Genomic DNA, 18,592 nt, shown 5'->3' with positions numbered 1-18,592 from the left:
GAGCTCTGCGGATGAAGGCAAGAGGGGTTTAGAGTGGTCTGCGCTGAGGGTCTGTGGCCAGGTGACTTATCCTCAGGATGATGAGGGCAGAGGCTTGGTTTTTGTCACTGTCCTCCACCCCAGGGCTGAGCCGGCCTAGGGAACCCCAAATCAAAAGACAGACACAAGACACGTTAATTTTATTAATTCAAGAAGTGTGCCTCCAGACCGCCTGGAATTCTATTGTCCAGCCCAGTCTCTCCCTGTAGGAAAGAGTATATGGCAAAATCCAGTGAAGACCAAGAGGTTTCATGGTAAGAACGGAGGACTTGGATGGGAATAATGGCAGGTGCCATGGATTTATGATGGATTGAATGTGCATTTCCACTGCCAAGATGTTTGGAAGACTGAGTCAGGAAATCGCCATCCCTCGGTTCCCCAGTAGCTGCTCCTCTCAGCCCATTTAGCTTGGGTTATGATACACTCACGTGTGGTCCATCTGTCCTTGAGGATGCTCTGCAGTGGAAGTGGGTCTCTTCACCGTATTCTTAGAGACCATGTCTTGGGATGTTTGCTTCTATAAATTGCTAATCTTACGGTGTGTGCATTTTTAACTAGTTTAGCTTCCCAAGAATGAATTTGTCTCCCAGACCTGGTTTGTGCGCTCCCTGCCGCCTAACTGCTATGCTGACTTCAGCACCCTTTTGTCGCCCAGCTCTCGGGGGGGTGGGGGGGTGGCCAGGGGAGATCAAAAGAAGACACAGGAGGGAAAATGCAAAAAGGTTAATTTGAATTTTCTAGGAGTTCTGGAGAGAGGGGCCTAAAGGGCACATAGTTTGCCTTGTCATTCATGTATTCCTTCTTACAACACATGTAACTTCTTATAACCTGAAAGGATGAGCTTTTTTTTTTTTTTTTTTAAGATTTTATTCATTTATTTGAGACCGAGAGAATGAGAGACAGAGAACATGAGAGGGAGGAGGGTCAGAGGAAGAAGCAGACTCCCTGCCGAGCAGGGAGCCCGATGCGGGACTCGATCCCGGGACTCCAGGATCATGACCTGAGCCGAAGGCAGTCGCTTAACCAACTGAGCCACCCAGGCGCCCGAAAGGATGAGCTTTTAACACTTGGGAGTTCATTGGCGGCATCTTCCAGATCTTGCTGCTCTAACCTTGGCCTCTGTTTTGCTCCCCCAGTGAACACCGAGAGTGAGACTGCGGTGGTGAATGTCACCTATTCCAACCGGGAACAGACCAGGCAGTAAGTGGGCCGGAAAGCGGGGCGGGGCGGGTCTTCGCGGGTTGTTGGGAGCCAAGTACGCGTGCTTCTCCACGCTGGAGTCCAGGCAGGCAGGAGCGCCTTCTGTTACTGTGATAGCCAGTCGCAGACTCTTTTTGGTTCAGGTTCAGGTTCAGTATCTCAAGGGTTCAGAAACTTATCAAGATTGGTAGCAAATCCATGGACGGGAAGGGACCCAAAGACCCTCCCAGGAAAGGTGGGGAATCCTCTGTAGGAGAAAAAGTGGGCTTTGCGTTGGGTCTCCGGGTGCCCGGCACTGCAAGGGTCCTTTGCTGTGTTGACGGCGCCATCTAGTGATAGTAGGGAGGAACTGCGAGGTTTACAAAAGGGATTTGTTCACACGTTCTGATGTGGCGGGGGCAGACATTTTATTTCGGTGATGCCACGAGCCCCGATTGTGCTTCTGTCGGGTCCTGTTAGTCCCATCACACCTATGCTTTCTAGCTCCTTAAGCCCTTTGGTTGAGCAACTACACGCCTCACCCACTGGTACTGACAGACTTTGTACACTTTGTGCATTTACTCACTTACATCCCACCCGTTACAGGCTTTTTGCCACATTTAGCTTTTGACAGCTTTCTTGTTCCTTCAGCATGCTGCCTCTAGCTGGGTGATGATACATTTTAAAGATTTATTTATTCATTCGAGACACAGAGATAGAGTATGAGCAGAGGGAGAGGCAGAGGGAGAGGGAGAAGCAGGCTTCCCGTTGAGCAGGGAGCCCAATGCGGGGCTCAGTCCCAGAATTCTGGGATCATGACCTGAGCCGAAGGCAGACGCTTAACCATCTGAGCCACCCAGGCGCCCCTTAAAAGTTTATTTTTAACTTCTCTCTACACCCGACGTGGTGCTCGAACTCAGGATCCCGAGGTCAAGAGTTAGCACACTCTACTGACCGAGCCCGCCAGGAGCCCTGCCCCCATTTTCTTTTAAGTGGCTCTCTGGGCTCAGGATTTTCTGGAGGTCCCAACTGCCCCTTGTGGCTAGCGTGTGGTCCTTAGCCTGGCTCTAAAGGTCATGTCAATACTCGGCTTACTCCCCACTGCCTGTTGCTGCCTTGTTAACATTTCTAACCTGCATCAGCCGGTGTGGAACTGGATGGAGCTTGCCTCCTCCCCTCCCACAGTGTTACTCACTCCTGCTTTGCAGACATTCCAGATAGACTTAAACTCCTGCTTCCAAGCTGTAAGCAAGACATTCCGTCTCCAACCCTATTTTTTTTTTTTACAGTTTCCTCAAACATGGAAGGTGCCAGACTCAACAGGTGTAAAAACAAGTCTCTTGTTTCATGTGTTTATTATATTTATTCACTTACCATGAATCACATGTGATTCTCACATTAATCTTACGAGATGCGTAGTTCTGGCTGGAATTAATAAGCCAATTCAAAATTCACTGGGAATAACTTAATTTAGGTTTCCCTTTGATGTCTTCAGCCGTTTAGACTGGCAAGTTCTCTGAGGTGGAGGTGGGAGTGGTGGGTAGGTGGTCATCTCCCTTGTTTTCGGTGTGTTCCAAGTTGTAACCCAGCGTGCTTTGCACACGGAACGCCTTTGGTGTGATTGGCATGGTGTGACCAGTAGCCTCTCCCTCTGTCCTCAGAGCCATCATGAAGCTGAATGGCCACCAGCTGGAGAACCACGCCTTAAAAGTCTCCTACATTCCTGACGAGCAGATAGCACAGGGTGCTGAGAATGGGCGCCGAGGAGGCTTTGGCTCTCGGGGTCAGCCCCGCCAGGGCTCCCCTGTAGCAGCGGGGGCCCCAGCCAAGCAGCAGCAAGTGGATATCCCCCTGCGGCTCCTGGTGCCAACCCAGTACGTGGGTGCCATCATTGGCAAGGAGGGGGCCACCATCCGAAACATCACGAAACAGACCCAGTCCAAGTGAGTCTTGGCTGCTGGGCACTGGGAGCCGGGGTACCGCCTGGTAGCGCACCGGGGAGTCTCAGTATTTACGTTTCAGGAAATGTTGCTTGGGATGTGTTCCCATTTCTCTTCATTGGGGGATGGGGGGTGGTTACTCCTCCAATTGCAGCGTCCTGGGAAGGTGGGGAGGTTGAATGGGCCTGGTGCATGCCAGTTGGTGGTAGTGGCTGGGCCACACCGTTATTAGTAGGAATGGTTCTAGAATTTCTCGTAGGACGTGCCACCAAGCAAACCCAGTCTAGGTGAGTCAGTCACTCTGGTGCACTGTGGGTTCAGCACTGCCTGTTGGTGGCCACTGGGCTGGGCAGCTTGGCCAAAGCCAGCCCTCAGTAATAGGTCATCATCCTGCCCCATCTCCGATTCCCCTACTGTTACCCCTCTAACCTCTTTTTAAAATTTTGACTTTATTTTTTTTAAAGATTTTATTTATTTATCTGACAGAGACACAGCAAGAGAGGGAACACAAGCAGGGGGAGTGGGAGAGGGAGAAGCAGGCTTCCCACGGAACAGGGAGCCTGATGCGGGGCTCGATTCCAGGACCCTGGGATCATGACCTGAGCCGAAGGCAGACGCCTAACGACTGAGCCACCCAGGCGCCCCTGACTTTATTTTTTTTATTTGTGTATAGTGACCCCTCTTCTCTAATCTTTATAGCTAATCAGGGTACTCTGGAAAAGAACAGGTCACATCATGTCCTTACTCCGAATGCATCCTTTATTATTTACTTTTAATTTGGGACAGTGTGCCTTCCCTTTATAGTTTTACGGGAGAGAATCCAGCATTTAAGGGGAATGCAGCTTTAGAGCTGTGGGCTACTGATTGCCAGCCCTGTGTTCCCATGCCAGATGCCACCATCGTCCGTTCCCCCGTTCCCCCCCACCTCCTGACTGGGACAGAATCCAGAGCAGCAGGCTGGCCTGGGTTCCTCTGGCCTTTTCTCTGCCCTTTCCTGTTCTGCACTGGGACTTGTTCCAAGAGCCGTTTCTGTACTTTTGGTTGAGGAGAGGTGGTAAGGAGGGTGAAGAAGACTCTGGGTTTCACCAGGGACCCCTAACCATCCTTGACCTTGTGGTCCTTAGGATAGATGTGCACAGGAAGGAGAATGCAGGCGCTGCGGAGAAGGCCATCAGCGTCCACTCGACCCCTGAGGGCTGCTCATCTGCGTGTAAGATGATCTTGGAGATTATGCATAAGGAAGCAAAGGACACCAAAACGTAAGGCTTTTTTTCAACATTTCTCATAATGAGGGGAGTACCACCTCCCCCGCTCCAACACACTTTATTCGCAAGAATGCAGGGATAAATAGGAGACAAAGGACATAAACTGAGACACGAGGTCCTCTTTTCCACAAGTAACACCCTGTATACTCTCTTAGCAGTTCTTTTTTTTTTTTAAAGATTTTATTTATTTATTTGAGAGAGAGAGACTGAGAGAGTGCATGAGAGGGGGGAGGGTCGGGAGGGTCAGAGGGAGAAGCAGACTCCCTGCCGAGCAGGGAGCCTGATGCGGGACTCGATCCAGGGACTCCAGGATCATGATCTGAGCCGAAGGTAGTCGCTTAACCAACTGAGCCACCCAGGCACCCCCCCCTTTTTTTTTTTAAAGATTTATTTATTTGACAGAGAGAGACACAGCGAGAGAGGGAACACAAGCAGGGGGAGTGGGAGAGGGAGAAGCAGGCTTCCCTCTGAGCAGGGAGCCCGACGCGGGGCTTGATCTCAGGACCCTGGGATCATGACCTGAGCCGAAGGCAGACGCTTAACGACTGAGCCACCCAGGCGCCCCTCTCTTAGCAATTCTGTGCACTTACAAGCGTGTGTATGCGTTTGTCCATATACGTTTGTGCGCACAGGTGTGCATGTGCATGTTTTAGCGCAAATAGGACTGTAATGAACGTGTTCTGTAGTTAGTTTTTTTCACATTTATGGATCAGTAATTACTGACCCATCTCAGTTCTTTCTAAAACTTCATGGAGTTCTATAGTGTGGCTATTTAAAAGTATACAATTGAATGAGCATTAACATGCGTATACCTGCAAAACCATCACCACGATTACGATAATGAGCATGGCCATCACTCTGGTAGTCCTTGTGCCCCTTGGCGGCCCCTCCCTACTTCCCCATTTCTCTAGTGCTAAGCAACCACCAATCTGTTGATTTTTGTCATCTTTTAAAATGTAGTTTTGTCCCGGAAACCCCACGTCTGCGGTGGCGTGCTGACTGTGTCTCTGCGTGCCCCAGCATTTAACAGCTCCTGTCCCTCTCTCTTTCCCAAGGGCCGACGAGGTTCCCCTGAAGATCCTGGCCCATAATAACTTTGTGGGGCGTCTCATTGGCAAGGAAGGGCGTAACCTGAAGAAGGTGGAGCAGGACACAGAGACAAAGATCACCATCTCCTCGTAAGGCTCTCATTTACCTCTTTATGGGTGGGATGCCCGTGGGCTCAGGGATGGCAGCATATCATTGGGCCTTCATGCTTGGCCCCATAAGTTGGATGCAGTTTCTGTTCTGTTGAAGAATAATCAGTGACATGGCAAAGAGCGTTTATCTCTGTGAGGTCTGGGGTTGCTGGAGCGCATCCTTTCGTCCTCTGGCCTGCCCATCACTCCTATCCCCTGCGTCTCAGAGAGCCTGCAGCTAGGGTGGGGTCTCAGGCATGTTTGCTGGTCCGTGAGAAGCAGACCGACCCAGGTCCTGGTCTGAGGATTGGGTGTATGCTCCCCTGTGTCGGGGCCTGTCTCCCCCGGAAGAACCAGAGCCAAGCAGATCGATTACCTCTTCTGTGAGCACTGTGCGTCTTCATTGCATCCCAGACTCGCTCTGTTCCAAAAGCACAGGAAGTGGGTTGCGTAGAACCACTGGAGAAACTTCCAGTCCTGAGCATCCTCATTGCTTTACCGGTGATGAAAACCTGTCTATGACTGGACTCATTGCAAATCGAGGGGTTTCAGTTGGGTGTTCTCCTCTCCCTGTACCTTGCTCCCTCCCTGCCTGGGTTACAGACTGAAGGCCAGAGACGGGGAGCTATTTGCTGAAAGTGAAACAGCCTGCAGGAGCTGTTTCTGCGGCTGATTCCCAGCCATGGCCCCTTCCTGTTGGGAGGATGACGCGGCTCTGCTCTCCCGCCAGGCTGCAGGACCTCACCCTCTATAACCCCGAAAGGACCATCACTGTGAAGGGGGCCATTGAGAACTGCTGCAGGGCCGAGCAGGAGATCATGAAGAAAGTCCGGGAGGCCTACGAGAACGATGTGGCTGCCATGAGTGTGAGTGCCAGAGGGCCAGTCACCCTAATGCTCTGAGCCTGGGGCACTGCAGATGGGGGTCTCCACCTGGGGTGGGCAGGCCACACGCCTTTGGATCTCCAATCCTCCAGATCTTTTACGTTTAATGAATAGAGATTCTTTATCTGATTGCTGAGGTGGGGGTTGGGTTTCATCTTCGGTTTCAAAGTCTGTGGTCTTCCTGTAAGATTGGTGTTTGTGTGTTCTTCAGTGAGGAGAGGGGCCATAATTTTCATCTGATTTGTTTTTTTAAGATTTTATTTACTTATTTCAGAGATAGCACGAGAGCCAGGGTGAGCCGGGGGTGGGGGAGGAGCAGAGGGAGAGAGAGAAGGACAAGCAGACTCTGCATTGAGTGCAGAGCCCAATGCGGGGCTCGATCCCACAACCCCGAGATCATGACCTGAGCCGAAATCAAGAGTCGGACACTTAACCGTCTGAGCCACCTAGGTGCCCCTCATCTGATTTTTAAAAGGGAGTGAGGATGTGGAGTACAGGAAAAAAGGTGAGCCTTGGAGTCTAACGGAGATCTGTTGTTGCTGTGCCTTCTCATAGGAATGTTCCAGGGCAGGGTTAGTGGAGTAAACCACCAGAGAGATGGGACATCTGAGGCTCTGGTTGACCCTTCTGGTTGGTGTTGCTGGTTCTTGGTCCAGCGATAATGTCCCATCACTCAAAGCTCCACGCTCTAAGTGTATGTGCGTGTGTGTGAGAACCGGAAGGGCAGGCAGGTTTTGTGCAAAAGCACCCAGTTCTCCTGTGTTCACTCCCCCCCACCTCTCCCACCCCTCCCACCCCACCCCAGCACTGCCTTCTGGATTCAGCCAGCCCTGCATCATGAGCTGACCTCTCCCTCCTTACCTTCCTTCCCCAGCTGCAGTCACACCTCATCCCCGGCCTGAATTTGGCGGCTGTAGGTCTGTTTCCAGCCTCGTCCAGTGCGGTCCCGCCACCTCCCAGCAGCGTCACCGGGGCTGCTCCCTATAGCTCCTTTATGGTAGGTGCAAGATCTTCTTGGGGGGGGGGTACTGGGCCCTTCCATGGCCTCCCTTAGGGTCCAGCCCCCTGCGGGAGCCTGATGCTTAGGAATTTGCAGAGAGCGGGAAGGGAGGGCTGGGATGCCCCTCTTGGGCAGTACTCCCAGCCGTGTGCACAGCATCTCAGATGCCACCTGGGCTGCCGGCAGCCCTCTCCCTTTGTCCTTGGGGGCCTGGGGAGAGCCAAGGAGCGGGTTGCCCACGTTGGCCGCCGGGTGTCTGCCTTCTTCTCTTTGAGGCTGCACGCCCTGGGGGGTGGAAGGGCTTCCAGGCTGCGTCCCTCACCCCTGGTCGTAACATGCTCTGTCTCGGCAGCAGGCTCCGGAGCAGGAGATGGTGCAGGTGTTCATCCCGGCGCAGGCAGTGGGTGCTATCATCGGGAAGAAGGGACAGCACATCAAACAGCTCTCCCGCTTTGCCAGTGCCTCCATTAAGGTGACCTGCTCTGTCTCCTTCCAGGTCCTGGGAAGAGGGCAGCGCCCTGCTTCCACCCCCTCAACCTTTCTTCCCGCTGTTGTGTGGTCTGTTTCTCTGATGGATTGTCGTCCCCTTTGCATATGACTTTGCCCAGGGCCTTCGGTGCTCCTGGGCTTCCGGGCGAGGGAGGAGGTTTGCTTAGGTTCTGGCCTAGACTGACGTGGGTTCAGCCTGCAGCCCCTAAGCTAAGGCCATCAGCCTCAACCACTGTTCCCTTGTCACTGCGATCATTGTCCTAGTGCCGTGAAATTTCACAGCCGGCGCCCCACTCGGCCAGTGCCCAGCGCTGGGGGGTGGGATGGGGGGGGTTGCGGTAGATGCCGACTGTGTTTTCGCCCCCCCCTTGGCTGGGGTCCAGCGCAGAGAGAAGGGAGAGTGTCCTCGTGAAAGTTTCACAAGCTTAAATCCAGTTGTGTCGGTGGCCCCTAAAGGACCTGGTCAGATGCAGGGATTCTTTTCTGCTGAAGTGTGGTCCCTGCCCTCCTCACCGCAGGCATTTTGTCTGTTCCCCACTCTGGGCAGGACCCCACGGAAGCCTCCCCGGGAAGCTGGGAGGGTGGACGGTGAGGAGGGAATGTCCCTGGAACACACGCACCCACGTCTACATCACATTTTTGGTGCAAGGGCAATGCCCTTGGGGTTCAGGGCCTTTGTTCTCACCTCTCCTAGCCCTCGGAAGTAGGTGGTGGGAGTGGGATGGTGGGCTTGGAGGAGGTGAAGGTAGGGGGCACCTCTTTGACCAGCTCTTTGCTTTCTAGATTGCTCCTCCTGAAACTCCTGACTCCAAAGTTCGTATGGTCATCATCACTGGACCCCCAGAGGCCCAATTTAAGGTTCTCATCTTTGTTTTTCCAAAGAAAAGGAATTGAGGTTGGGTGGGAGTGCAAATCTGCATAACACTTTCTTAAAAAAGTTTTTATCTATTTATTTAAGTAATCTCTACATCCAATGTGGGGCTTGAACCCATGACCCCAAGAGCAAGAGTCTCATGCTCTTCTTCTTCTTTTTTTTTTTTTAGATTTTATTTATTTATTTGAGAGAGAGAGAGCACATGAGAGGGGGGAGGGTCAGAGGGAGAAGCAGACTCCCTGCCGAGCAGGGAGCCCGATGTGGGACTCGATCCGGGGACTGCCAGGATCATGACCTGAGCCGAAGGCAGTCGCTTAACCAACTGAGCCACCCAGGCGCCCCTCATGCTCTTCTGACTGAGCCAGCTGGGTGCCCGTGGACAGCATTGCAGTGCTTTCAATTTGGCATCAAACTCAACTTCTGTTGACTTCTTCCCTCTTTCCTTCTGAAGGTGAACAGAAATACGGGATAGAAGGAAGGCTGAGGGCTTCTTTCTGGTGCCCTGCCTTAGTTAGGAAGGAAGATCTTTGATGCCCAGTTCCCTTCTCTTCTTCATGTCCTACTGCATTGCTGGGTCCCTGAACTTCTGGTCACAGAGCCAGAGAGCTAACAGTTAGCTCCTGCTGACCTAGGCAGGGATGGAGAAGGGGATGCTCTCGAGGCTGTGTGGGCTGTCCAACATCCTATCCTCTGGCTCACTTGATCAGCTGCCTTATTCACCTAAATGGGATCATCCCAGACTCTGTAGGGTTGTGTAGCTTATGAATTGTACTTCTGGGAAGTATGTGTTCAGTTACTCTACCCAGGCTCTCCAGTATTACAAGTAAGCAGAAGGAACAGGTCAGTGCTCTTGGCCATTTTCCTATCCCCTGGTGTAGATGGTTGATGCACCCGTGGGCTGGGCCTGTGGGGCCAGAGAGGATGGGGTGGGGCTTGGGGGCTCTATTTCCACGTGTACCTCACTTCCCTTTTGTCATGTGTGTGGCCCGCTGATTAACAAGGACCCCCTCCTCTCAGGCTCAGGGAAGAATTTATGGAAAACTCAAGGAGGAGAACTTCTTTGGTCCCAAGGAGGAAGTAAAGCTGGAGACCCACATCCGGGTGCCGGCGTCAGCTGCTGGCAGGGTCATCGGCAAAGGCGGCAAAACGGTGAGCCTTCAGACCAGGGATGAACCTTCCGGATCTTAGTCCTCAAACCCCATAGCTCTGCCCTGGCCTCCTACTCCCCTACCCCGTACAGTAAGACTTCCGACTTGCTCCTTTACCCAATTCTCCTCCCCAGCCCGGCTCCCGGGTCCTCCAGTTACCTGCCGGGGACTCGCCTCTTGCCCCTCCCTCCAGCCCCCGCCATGCTTTCTTGGTAGCCCCCCAAACTCCTCTCTGCCCCCCGCCCCCCCCCAGGTGAATGAGTTGCAGAATTTGACAGCAGCCGAGGTGGTGGTGCCAAGAGACCAGACCCCGGATGAGAATGACCAGGTCATCGTCAAGATCATCGGGCATTTTTATGCCAGCCAGGTACATGTGGCACGCCCCGCCCCCCCCGCCCCCCCGCCCCGCCCCGCCCCCTCGTGGGAAGACAGCAGGAGCCCAGGGATTAGAGAAGCAAGAGGCCAGATGTTGATTTGCATAGCTTTGACCATGGCTTTGACCAGTCCCGTGGACTTCTGCCTGCCTCTGGACTGGGCCATTCTTTTCCAAGTGTAGGAGTGTGATGTGTAGATGTTGTATGCTCTGTTCGAACTGTAGGGAAAGTGGGTGCCTGGGTGGCTCAGTTGATTGAGTGACTGCCTTCGGCTCAGGTCATGATGCTGGAGTCCCTGGATCGAGTCCCGCATCGGGCTCCCTGCTCGGCAGGGAGTCTGCTTCTCCCTCTGACCCTCCCCCCTCTCATGTGCTCTCTCTCATTCTCTCTCTCTCAAATAAATAAAATCTTTAAAAAAAAAAAAACTGTAGGGAAAGTGATTTGAGAAGTTCTGTATATAGTATATATTCTATATAGTGACTAGTATTTTTCTGTGTTACTTGCTATATGTTAAGACTTTCCTGTTGTCTGACTTTAGTCCTTCGCTCACCCCTTTTGCACCAGATAAGGAAGGAAATTGGTATTACCCACCACCCAGTCTTGTTTGTGGAATAATAACAGTGGTAACAACATTCTGGATTGCCTTTTTCCAGTGCAGTCCCTTTGCCTTTCTCACGACTACTCCATCCTTGGTTCCAGTTCTACTGTCCCATCCAGAACTCACCAGCCCCATATCACCTCCAGGGGCCCAGTCGGCACTGCCTGGCATTGGGACTGACCCCAGAGTCTGGAAAGAGGGTGGATATCAGGTTCAAATCTTAAATTTGAATCTTAAAACTCAGAGAAAGGTTGATTGAAAGGTAGTGGGGTTTCCCTAAAATCCTCTGGCGTTGGGATTGGAAGGGATATGGAGACTCCTGGACACAAGCCCTTCTGTTCAGAGGATAGGCAGTTCCAAAGCTAGATGCTGCCTAAGCGGTCAAGGGCAATACAGGATCCTGGAACCCCGAACCCCAGCTCTCGGCTCCCAGTGTGGTGTGGCCAGACAGCACCAGGAACGGGTTTTGGAGGCAGAGGGCTTTGCGCTCAGACCCCACATGGCTTTTCTGCTGTATGGCCTTGGCTAAGAAACTTTCTGTGACAGTCCTTGGAGAGAGGTATCAACAAGAGTCACGATAGTATCTAAGATTTCTGGGTGCATCTGGTATACCAAGCAGTATTGTGTGGTTCACGTATATTAGCTCATTTAATCCTCGTGACAATCTCATTGTACAAATGAGGGGTGTGGTAGTGTGAAGGATAGGTCCAAGGATGCACAGAGCCAGGATGTTCTCAGTACCGAAGTGTGGGGGTGGTGGTGGTGGTGGTGGTATTTTTCATGTGTTAGAATGAGAATTAGAGGGAAATCTTTGTAAACCATCCGCTTGCGGCTGAGTAGGAAGTAATATAAATCCTGAGTCCACAGCCTTTCCCCCACCTACACCATCTTTCTCTTGAACCAAGAAACCAAGCACTCTGTTAATGGAAGGAAGCGATTCTGGTAAACGGTTAGGGGCACCCCGTGTTGTAGTTGGTTTCCCTTGCAGAACTCTGTCCTTAGCGAAGAAAGGAAAGAGTAAAGAGACGATCCTTGGGTATTTTGTCCATTTTTTACGGTGGAGCTTAGGTTTCACTGCTTGTTTGTAAATCCGTGTCTGGACGTTCCATCCCCTTTATTGGGAGCTCTGATTTGTGAGGAGGTCTCCTACCTGATGACCCTCTGACCAAACATACACCTGGAAACTCCAGGGGTTTTATTTTGGGTTCAGTAGCCTGTGTGGCGAGTTTGTCAATTTTTCAATTCTGGTGAATGAGTTTGTACTCTGTCCGCTCCCCCCCTCCCCACCGCGGTGGGGGCTGCTCAGGACCCACGGGGAGGCAGACAAACTTTAGGTCCCACTCACTCACTCTCTTTCTGTTGTGTTTGTTGCCGGTGTCTAGGTCCCGATGGCTTCTCTCCCCTGGGGTCTGGCTCTCTCCTTGCCTTTGGGGATCTTCACTCTTGCCTCTTCTCTGGTTCTCCCACAGATGGCCCAGAGGAAAATACGAGACATCCTGGCCCAAGTTAAACAGCTGCACCAAAAGGGACAGAGTAACCAGGCCCAGGCACGGAGGAAGTGACCAGCCCCTCCCCATCACGTCGACTCAAGGACAACGGGCTGAAATCGAGAGCGCGTTCTCCCCAGCAGGCCTGAGAATGAGTGGGAATCAGGGACACTTGGGCCGGGATGTAGATCAGGTTTGCCCACTTGCTTGAGAAAAGACGTTCCAGTGAGGAACCCTGATCCCTCGGCCCCACACGCCCAACCAATTGGCCCGACACTGCCCACCCCTCAGGGTGTCACCATGGAAATTTCTAGCTCAGGGTGCTTTTAAACGTGGATTGTTTAAGTAAGTTCTCCAGGTCCCACCGAGAGGGTGGGTCAGACCCCAGTGGGAAGAGAAATAAAATTTCCTTCAGGTTTTTCAATCATGCAGAGGGGTGTTTTAATCAGCCTCAAAGGATGGTTTGCTTCTTGACCCTAAAATCCTTCCAGCCTTCTCCTGCTTGGTCCGTTGATTAAAATACCTCTACTCTCGTGCCCTGACATAGCCTCTTCCTATATTCACACGAATTGTTTTATCTGTACTGCTACCAGAAAAAGTGGGAACCAGTGCATTGCTTTGCTTATGTTATTGATTCAAAGGAGCAGACACACCAGCATCTATAGTTTATTATCCCACTCCTTCCCTAACCAACCAATAGGAACAGCAAGGAATAAAGAATGGGGGAAAAATATGATTAAAATATATAGTAATCCACGTTTAAAAGGAGTGCCCTTATGGCTGATCTAGTCCAGATCACCATCTTGAAAAATTGGCGCAATTAAAATTTTCTCCGCTCTGTCGGGACTTCCCCACCAAGATTCCCTGCCCCATTCGCGTCCTTCTACCCATCTAGGTGCACATGGGTGGTACTGAATGCTCAGCGGGATAGGGGCTGACCACTGTACTGTCCCTGATTCCCATCATTCTCAGGCAGATTTTATATTTTTTTAAAGTCTATTTTAATGATTGGATATGAGCACTGGGAAGGGGACATGACTCCCCTTGATAAAGTCTCAGTTCCATGGAGGACTTGAGTGGCCCCAAAGGCTGCCACTGTGCCCTCACTCCAGCCCATGTGCTCCTATAAGGGCTGGTTCCCAGAGGCAGGGGTTGCGGGGCACTCCCCCCCCACGGCACTGTTCCCTTGGTGGTGGTGGGATGTGGAACCCAACCCTGAGCTCCCGGTAAAGCTGAAGCCCGTCATCTGGCATGTATTACGAATATTCAGTAAATTGGAGAGTATTTGCTTCTGTTTTTATCCTCGAGGCATATTTAACCGATGGCTTCTGCCTCCGTCAATCATTGGCATGACCAAAGTTGTGCCTGAAAACAAAATTCAAAATACCAGCAGCATTATGCACAAAAGGGGTAAATAACCTTAATTTATTAATTTACTAGGCTCAATAAGATCCCGTTGGAAGTTCAGCCCTTATGGAAGACGGCAGCCATCAGTTAAATGAGGTTAGGCCTCCCCTCCGAATACACTGATTGTCAATGCATATTAGCCAGGTGGTGCACTTTAGCTACCTTGGACAATGCTATCAAGTGTGCTGGGAAGGGAGGAAGGCCTCTCTGCATGTGGAAAAGCCCATGCGTGGAGTCCCCTCCTTCCAACACTGCCACAACGACAGTAGTAATAACGAGACAACCATGACACGTGGGCGGAGTCAGTCAGGTAATGCTGTGCGCGAAGTAAACTACCTCAAGGTATGAAGTTACCTCAGCAATTACTTTCCTTTTTGTTCCCCCCACCTTTTTTTTTTAACCTTTTTTTTTTCTTTGCGGCTTGCTGATATTTTATATAAAAAAAGAAAAGAAAAGCAAAAGAGAAGCTGATAGTCTTGAATATTTTATTTTTTTAATGAAAAGAAAAAAAACGAGAAAGTTATGTTTCATAATTTCTTACAACATGAGCCAGTGTAAGCCTTTAGGATCTCTCTATGGAGAACAGGCCCTGTGGGCAAGGCAGGAGGGGCTGGCTCTTTGGGAGGAGACTGGGGCTGCGCAGGCCCAAGGTTGAGAGAGCCCGGGGGAGGCCCTGATCTCTGACTCCCGGATTCCTACGCCACTGGGGCCTCTCTCTTGATCTCCTGCCTGTTGGGATTCAGAGACCTAGCAGAGCTGTAGGCCTCCAGGGGCAAACAACAGTCCCCAGCAACCGGCCCCTGGCATCCGCCCCCTCTCTCCCTTTTTGGTTAAAGGGCATCCCAGCCAGTTTTCCCCACCAGTGGTGCTGTTGAGATATTTTAAAATATTGCCTCCGTTTTATCGAGGAGTGAAATAATAACTAAAAAATATACCCATTAAAAAAAAAAACCCTCTATTTCTCTGTTTAGAAATATGGGAGCCAGATTCCGTTGGTGGAAGAGACAAAGCTGCTCTCTCACCCTCAGAGAGGTCCGCCTGGTTTGTCATTGCAATCTTTTTCCTTCTTCTTCTTCTTCTTCTTCTTTTTTTTTTTTTTTGTTATTTTCATTTCAGTCCCATCTTGCTATTCTTTTTTGGTCTATATCAACAGACCAAGGAGCAGACAGACACTCGGATGCCTGCTCCCCTGTCTCCTCTATCTTCTTTAGATTGATCTGATTGATTTTAACAGTGGACCCAAACTAAAGGAATTCCTAATTTAGGGTGGTGGGTGGCCAGGAGGGGTAGGAGTTATGGGAATGTGATTGGGGACAGGTTCCTGCCTCGCTCATGTCTTATCCCTTTGTCCCCATGACATTCCTTTTTAACCTCCAGAACGGTCTACCCCAAAGAGAGGAGGATGCAGGAGAGCGTTTAGGGGTAATATCAGGCCAATCTAATTTGAGCTTCCCACCTGTCCTAACCCACAAAAAAAGGGGGGGTCTCCCAACTTCCATCTCTGGCTCTCTATGCTTTATCCCAAAATGAAGCAGATAACGTTCAGACATCGGCCATTTGGTGATTTAAGGTGAATTTCCAACAGCAAGCATGCTTTAATATCTGGTTCAGATTACCAGCAGGAAAAAAACAAAAACCACCCACAGTACCTGAAATGTGATTGTTGCAGTGTTCAGTTTCCTTGGGATCCTGCTCCCTTCACACCTTAAGCCCACGTCCTTTTCCTTTGGCTGGTTCAGCTCCCAGAAGAGATCAGGAAGTGTGGCGAGGGACTATCCAATATGAGTTGAATTAGCACGGCTCCACTCATTGCTGACATTTGCCCAGCAGGAAGGTTGTGAAAGTTACCCTACCAGAAGCAGAAGGAATATGGTTTGGTGGTTAAAGTTTAGGGGAGATAAGGACCTGTCTTGGTGGGCCCACCTTTGACCCTGAGGCTAGGCTAGGTCTTGGGCCAGTTCCTTGTCCTCCCACACATCACCTCCATTTCCCCATCCTTGGTGAGAGAAGTCAACGTGAAAAGCACTTGGGAGATTTGGAGGATCTGAGAAAAGCGACTTTTAAAAAACCACTTCTTATACTCGAAGATTATATATATGTGTGTGTGTGTGTGAGCGCTACATATAAATTTTTAAGAAAGGACCATCTCTTTAGGATCTATTTTTTAATTCTGTGGAACACACAAAAAACCAAAATGGTTTGATTTACTAACTTAGAAGTTGCATCTGACAGTTACACCCCGATGGCTTTAATCCCCTCTAGGGTCTGGTTGCCTTTTGCAGTTTGGACTGTGGACTCAACTCCTCGGAGGGGTCTGGGTAGGAGAGAGCTGAGTGGAGGGACAGGGAATTTTATCCCCTGCTGCTCTCTCCCCCCCCTCCCAGTCCCTTGTCAGTCTTTATTCCTTTTCTCATGAGCTCTCCACTTCCAGGGGGGTGGTTGGGAGCTATGAGGTACGCCTCACTACTGCAGCAAAGACCCCGTGTAAAACCCAGAGAACACTGGGGGGGGGGGGGGACACTCCAGGTGGCTCTGTGTCCGTTTTCCTCTGTGCCAAAGACAGACAGACAGAGGCTGAGAGAGGCCGCTTCTGAATCAAAGCAGTAGCCATCTTTCGACATAGACTTGGGCTCTCTGAGAGGGGCTCCTGGAGACAGTGTGAGCTAAAGACGCGTCCTTTCCCTTCTGAGGCTCCTGGGGGACGTGGGGGCGGGACTTGCCAAGGGGTAGGGAGCTGAGAAAGGGGTCCGTTGGCTCCTGGTTGCACTTTGGGGAAGGGGGGAAAGTTTGGGGCCCCTCCACGTTGGACTGCTCTCCGTCCCCTGCCCCCACTGCAGAGATAGCACGGCGAGTTCCCTTCAGGCCTGGCAGACTGGCAGCGAGGAGGGGCCTCAGTTAGCTCTCAAGGGTGCCTTCCCCTCCTCCCACCCCAGACATACCCTCTGCCAAACTGGGAACCAGCAGTGTTTCGTAACTACCTCACAGAGCCCCAGAGGGACCGCCCGAGCTTCCAGTTCGTGAAGAAGCTGGCACCTCTAGTCAATCCTTTCCTCCCACCTCCCATCCAGGGGTGGCGGGAGATCCTAGTGGCTTTGGCATTCAAACCATGCAACTGTTTGGCCTGTTTGTTGAAAACCGGTAGAAGGAAGACAGCACAGCCTAACATAAAGTAATTGCAGGAAGATGGAAGACAAACCCTCAGTGCCAGGGGGACATAAAGCCATTTCCCTTCCAAACCCTCGATGACTTCGATGCAGAACATTTCTCTTGTATTCAGACTTGGAGTAACACCAGCTGAAAGCTTCGGTTTCTTTCCTTTGGATACAGAAGGCTTCTCTATCGGGGTACAGGGCAGGGAGGAGACCTCGTGACCGAAGGTGGAGGTAGAGGGTGAGGGCCAGATCCCAACCTTGACCCTCGGGCCCATGCACCTCCTTGGGGCACAGCCTGATGATGGCACCCTTTGTAGGGTGCCTTAGTATGGTTGAATCCGGACTGACAAGACATGAAAGAATTTTTTTTTTTTTTTTCTGAAATGAACTAGCAGGAAGCTGCTCGGGAGCACGTGTTTTGAGTAACCACAGGTGATGGATGCTACGAGTAGAAATGGATTAACTACCTCAATCCTTACAATAAGATTGGAACCAAGGGCGGGGACTCGTGCATGAGGGTATGAATCCCAGCCAGGAGAAGTGAGTTGAGGCTTATGCCAGAAAAGGTTTGTTCTTGAGGAACAGGCAGGCCTGCCAGGATCCCCCCACTCCTGTCAATGGGGCTGGGAGGTCTGGCAATTAAGCACCCCCTTTCTGCCTTCCTTGCCCTGGGGTCCAATGTCACCCCTTTCCCTTCAGCCTGCTCCCGCTGCCCCCACTTGCTCTATCTTGTTGGACCAGAGAGGCTGGCTGGGGGTGAAGTCGGGGCTTGGGCCTGGAACCCATCACTCAGCCCTAGCGTCAGGAAGCCTGAGGAAGCCAGAGTTCAGACCTCTTCAGGGTTTCTCTGAGATGCTCTGCCTCCATTGTACCCCCTTCTCTGTCTTCACGGGGACAGTTGGCTCTAGAAGAAGAGGTGGTGCAGGATCCTTTGTCCTGAGAGAGTCCAAGGCCCCGTCCTCTGGTCGCTCAGGCGTGTTTGTAGTCGGGGAGTCCACTGGGCGGTCCCAGCCCCTCCCCACCCTCTAATGGACCTCCTCATAGAAGCCCCATTTCACTTTTGTTTTATCTACCTCTTAGCAAGACAATAGAGATAAATTAGGTAGTGGCAACTCCACTTGCTTAGGTTAGGGGGGGAAAAAGATTTCTTTTTCCAAAGGAAAAAAAAAATATTACCTTAAAAATACTTTCCAAAAAATTTTAAAAAACCAAAAAAAAGAAAAAAATTTAAAAATTAAAAAAAAAAAAGAGGGAGACATTTTCCAGTCACCACTGGATTGTTTTAATTCCCCAAACTTTTCTCTTTTTTTTCCCCCGTAAATAAGTTTCACTCTTTGGCGAGTTTCTCCACTTGTTTAAGATAACGTGCTATTTTAACAGGTACAGCTTTCACAGCGCCCCCCTGGCTTGCGTACCCCCCCACCCTACCCTCCACACCCCATTCCCCCACCGGTGAGTCCTACCTGTGCTCACCCCAAGACCCTCCCAGCCAGGTGATTTCAGCCCCCCCCTCCGCCAAGAATAAAGACTGTGTGTGTTGGGGTGCTTACGTCTCGACTCACCATTTCCCCCTGTGGG

At 51.2% G+C, this 18,592-nt stretch overlaps 1 protein-coding gene across 2 annotated transcripts in view; it reads left to right on the top strand.

Moving 5' to 3' along the window:
- The window catches only part of IGF2BP1 (insulin like growth factor 2 mRNA binding protein 1), a 45,426-nt gene extending 27,388 nt beyond the window's left edge, over positions 1 to 18,038 (top strand). The window contains exons 5-15 of one of the 2 annotated variants that reach the window (XM_064583773.1): positions 1,176 to 1,239; positions 2,880 to 3,161; positions 4,283 to 4,417; positions 5,479 to 5,601; positions 6,332 to 6,467; positions 7,360 to 7,482; positions 7,841 to 7,957; positions 8,758 to 8,832; positions 9,866 to 9,997; positions 10,250 to 10,363; positions 12,438 to 18,038. In XM_064583773.1, coding sequence (XP_064439843.1) covers positions 1,176 to 1,239; positions 2,880 to 3,161; positions 4,283 to 4,417; positions 5,479 to 5,601; positions 6,332 to 6,467; positions 7,360 to 7,482; positions 7,841 to 7,957; positions 8,758 to 8,832; positions 9,866 to 9,997; positions 10,250 to 10,363; positions 12,438 to 12,530 — 1,394 coding nt within the window. In that variant the 3' untranslated portion in view covers positions 12,531 to 18,038. Of the gene's footprint in view, positions 1 to 1,175; positions 1,240 to 2,879; positions 3,162 to 4,282; positions 4,418 to 5,478; positions 5,602 to 6,331; positions 6,468 to 7,359; positions 7,483 to 7,837; positions 7,958 to 8,757; positions 8,833 to 9,865; positions 9,998 to 10,249; positions 10,364 to 12,437 lie in introns of both variants that reach the window. The other variant, XM_064583772.1, reaches the window with a different exon arrangement.
- The last annotated feature ends 554 nt before the right edge of the window (positions 18,039 to 18,592 follow it).

The sequence above is a fragment of the Mirounga angustirostris genome, unplaced genomic scaffold, assembly GCF_029215605.1.
Source record: "Mirounga angustirostris isolate CCGP_5_RB_7025 unplaced genomic scaffold, mMirAng1.0.hap1 SCAF_17, whole genome shotgun sequence".
Lineage (NCBI taxonomy): Eukaryota > Metazoa > Chordata > Mammalia > Carnivora > Phocidae > Mirounga > Mirounga angustirostris.
This window is presented reverse-complemented; position numbering and strand designations above follow the sequence as displayed.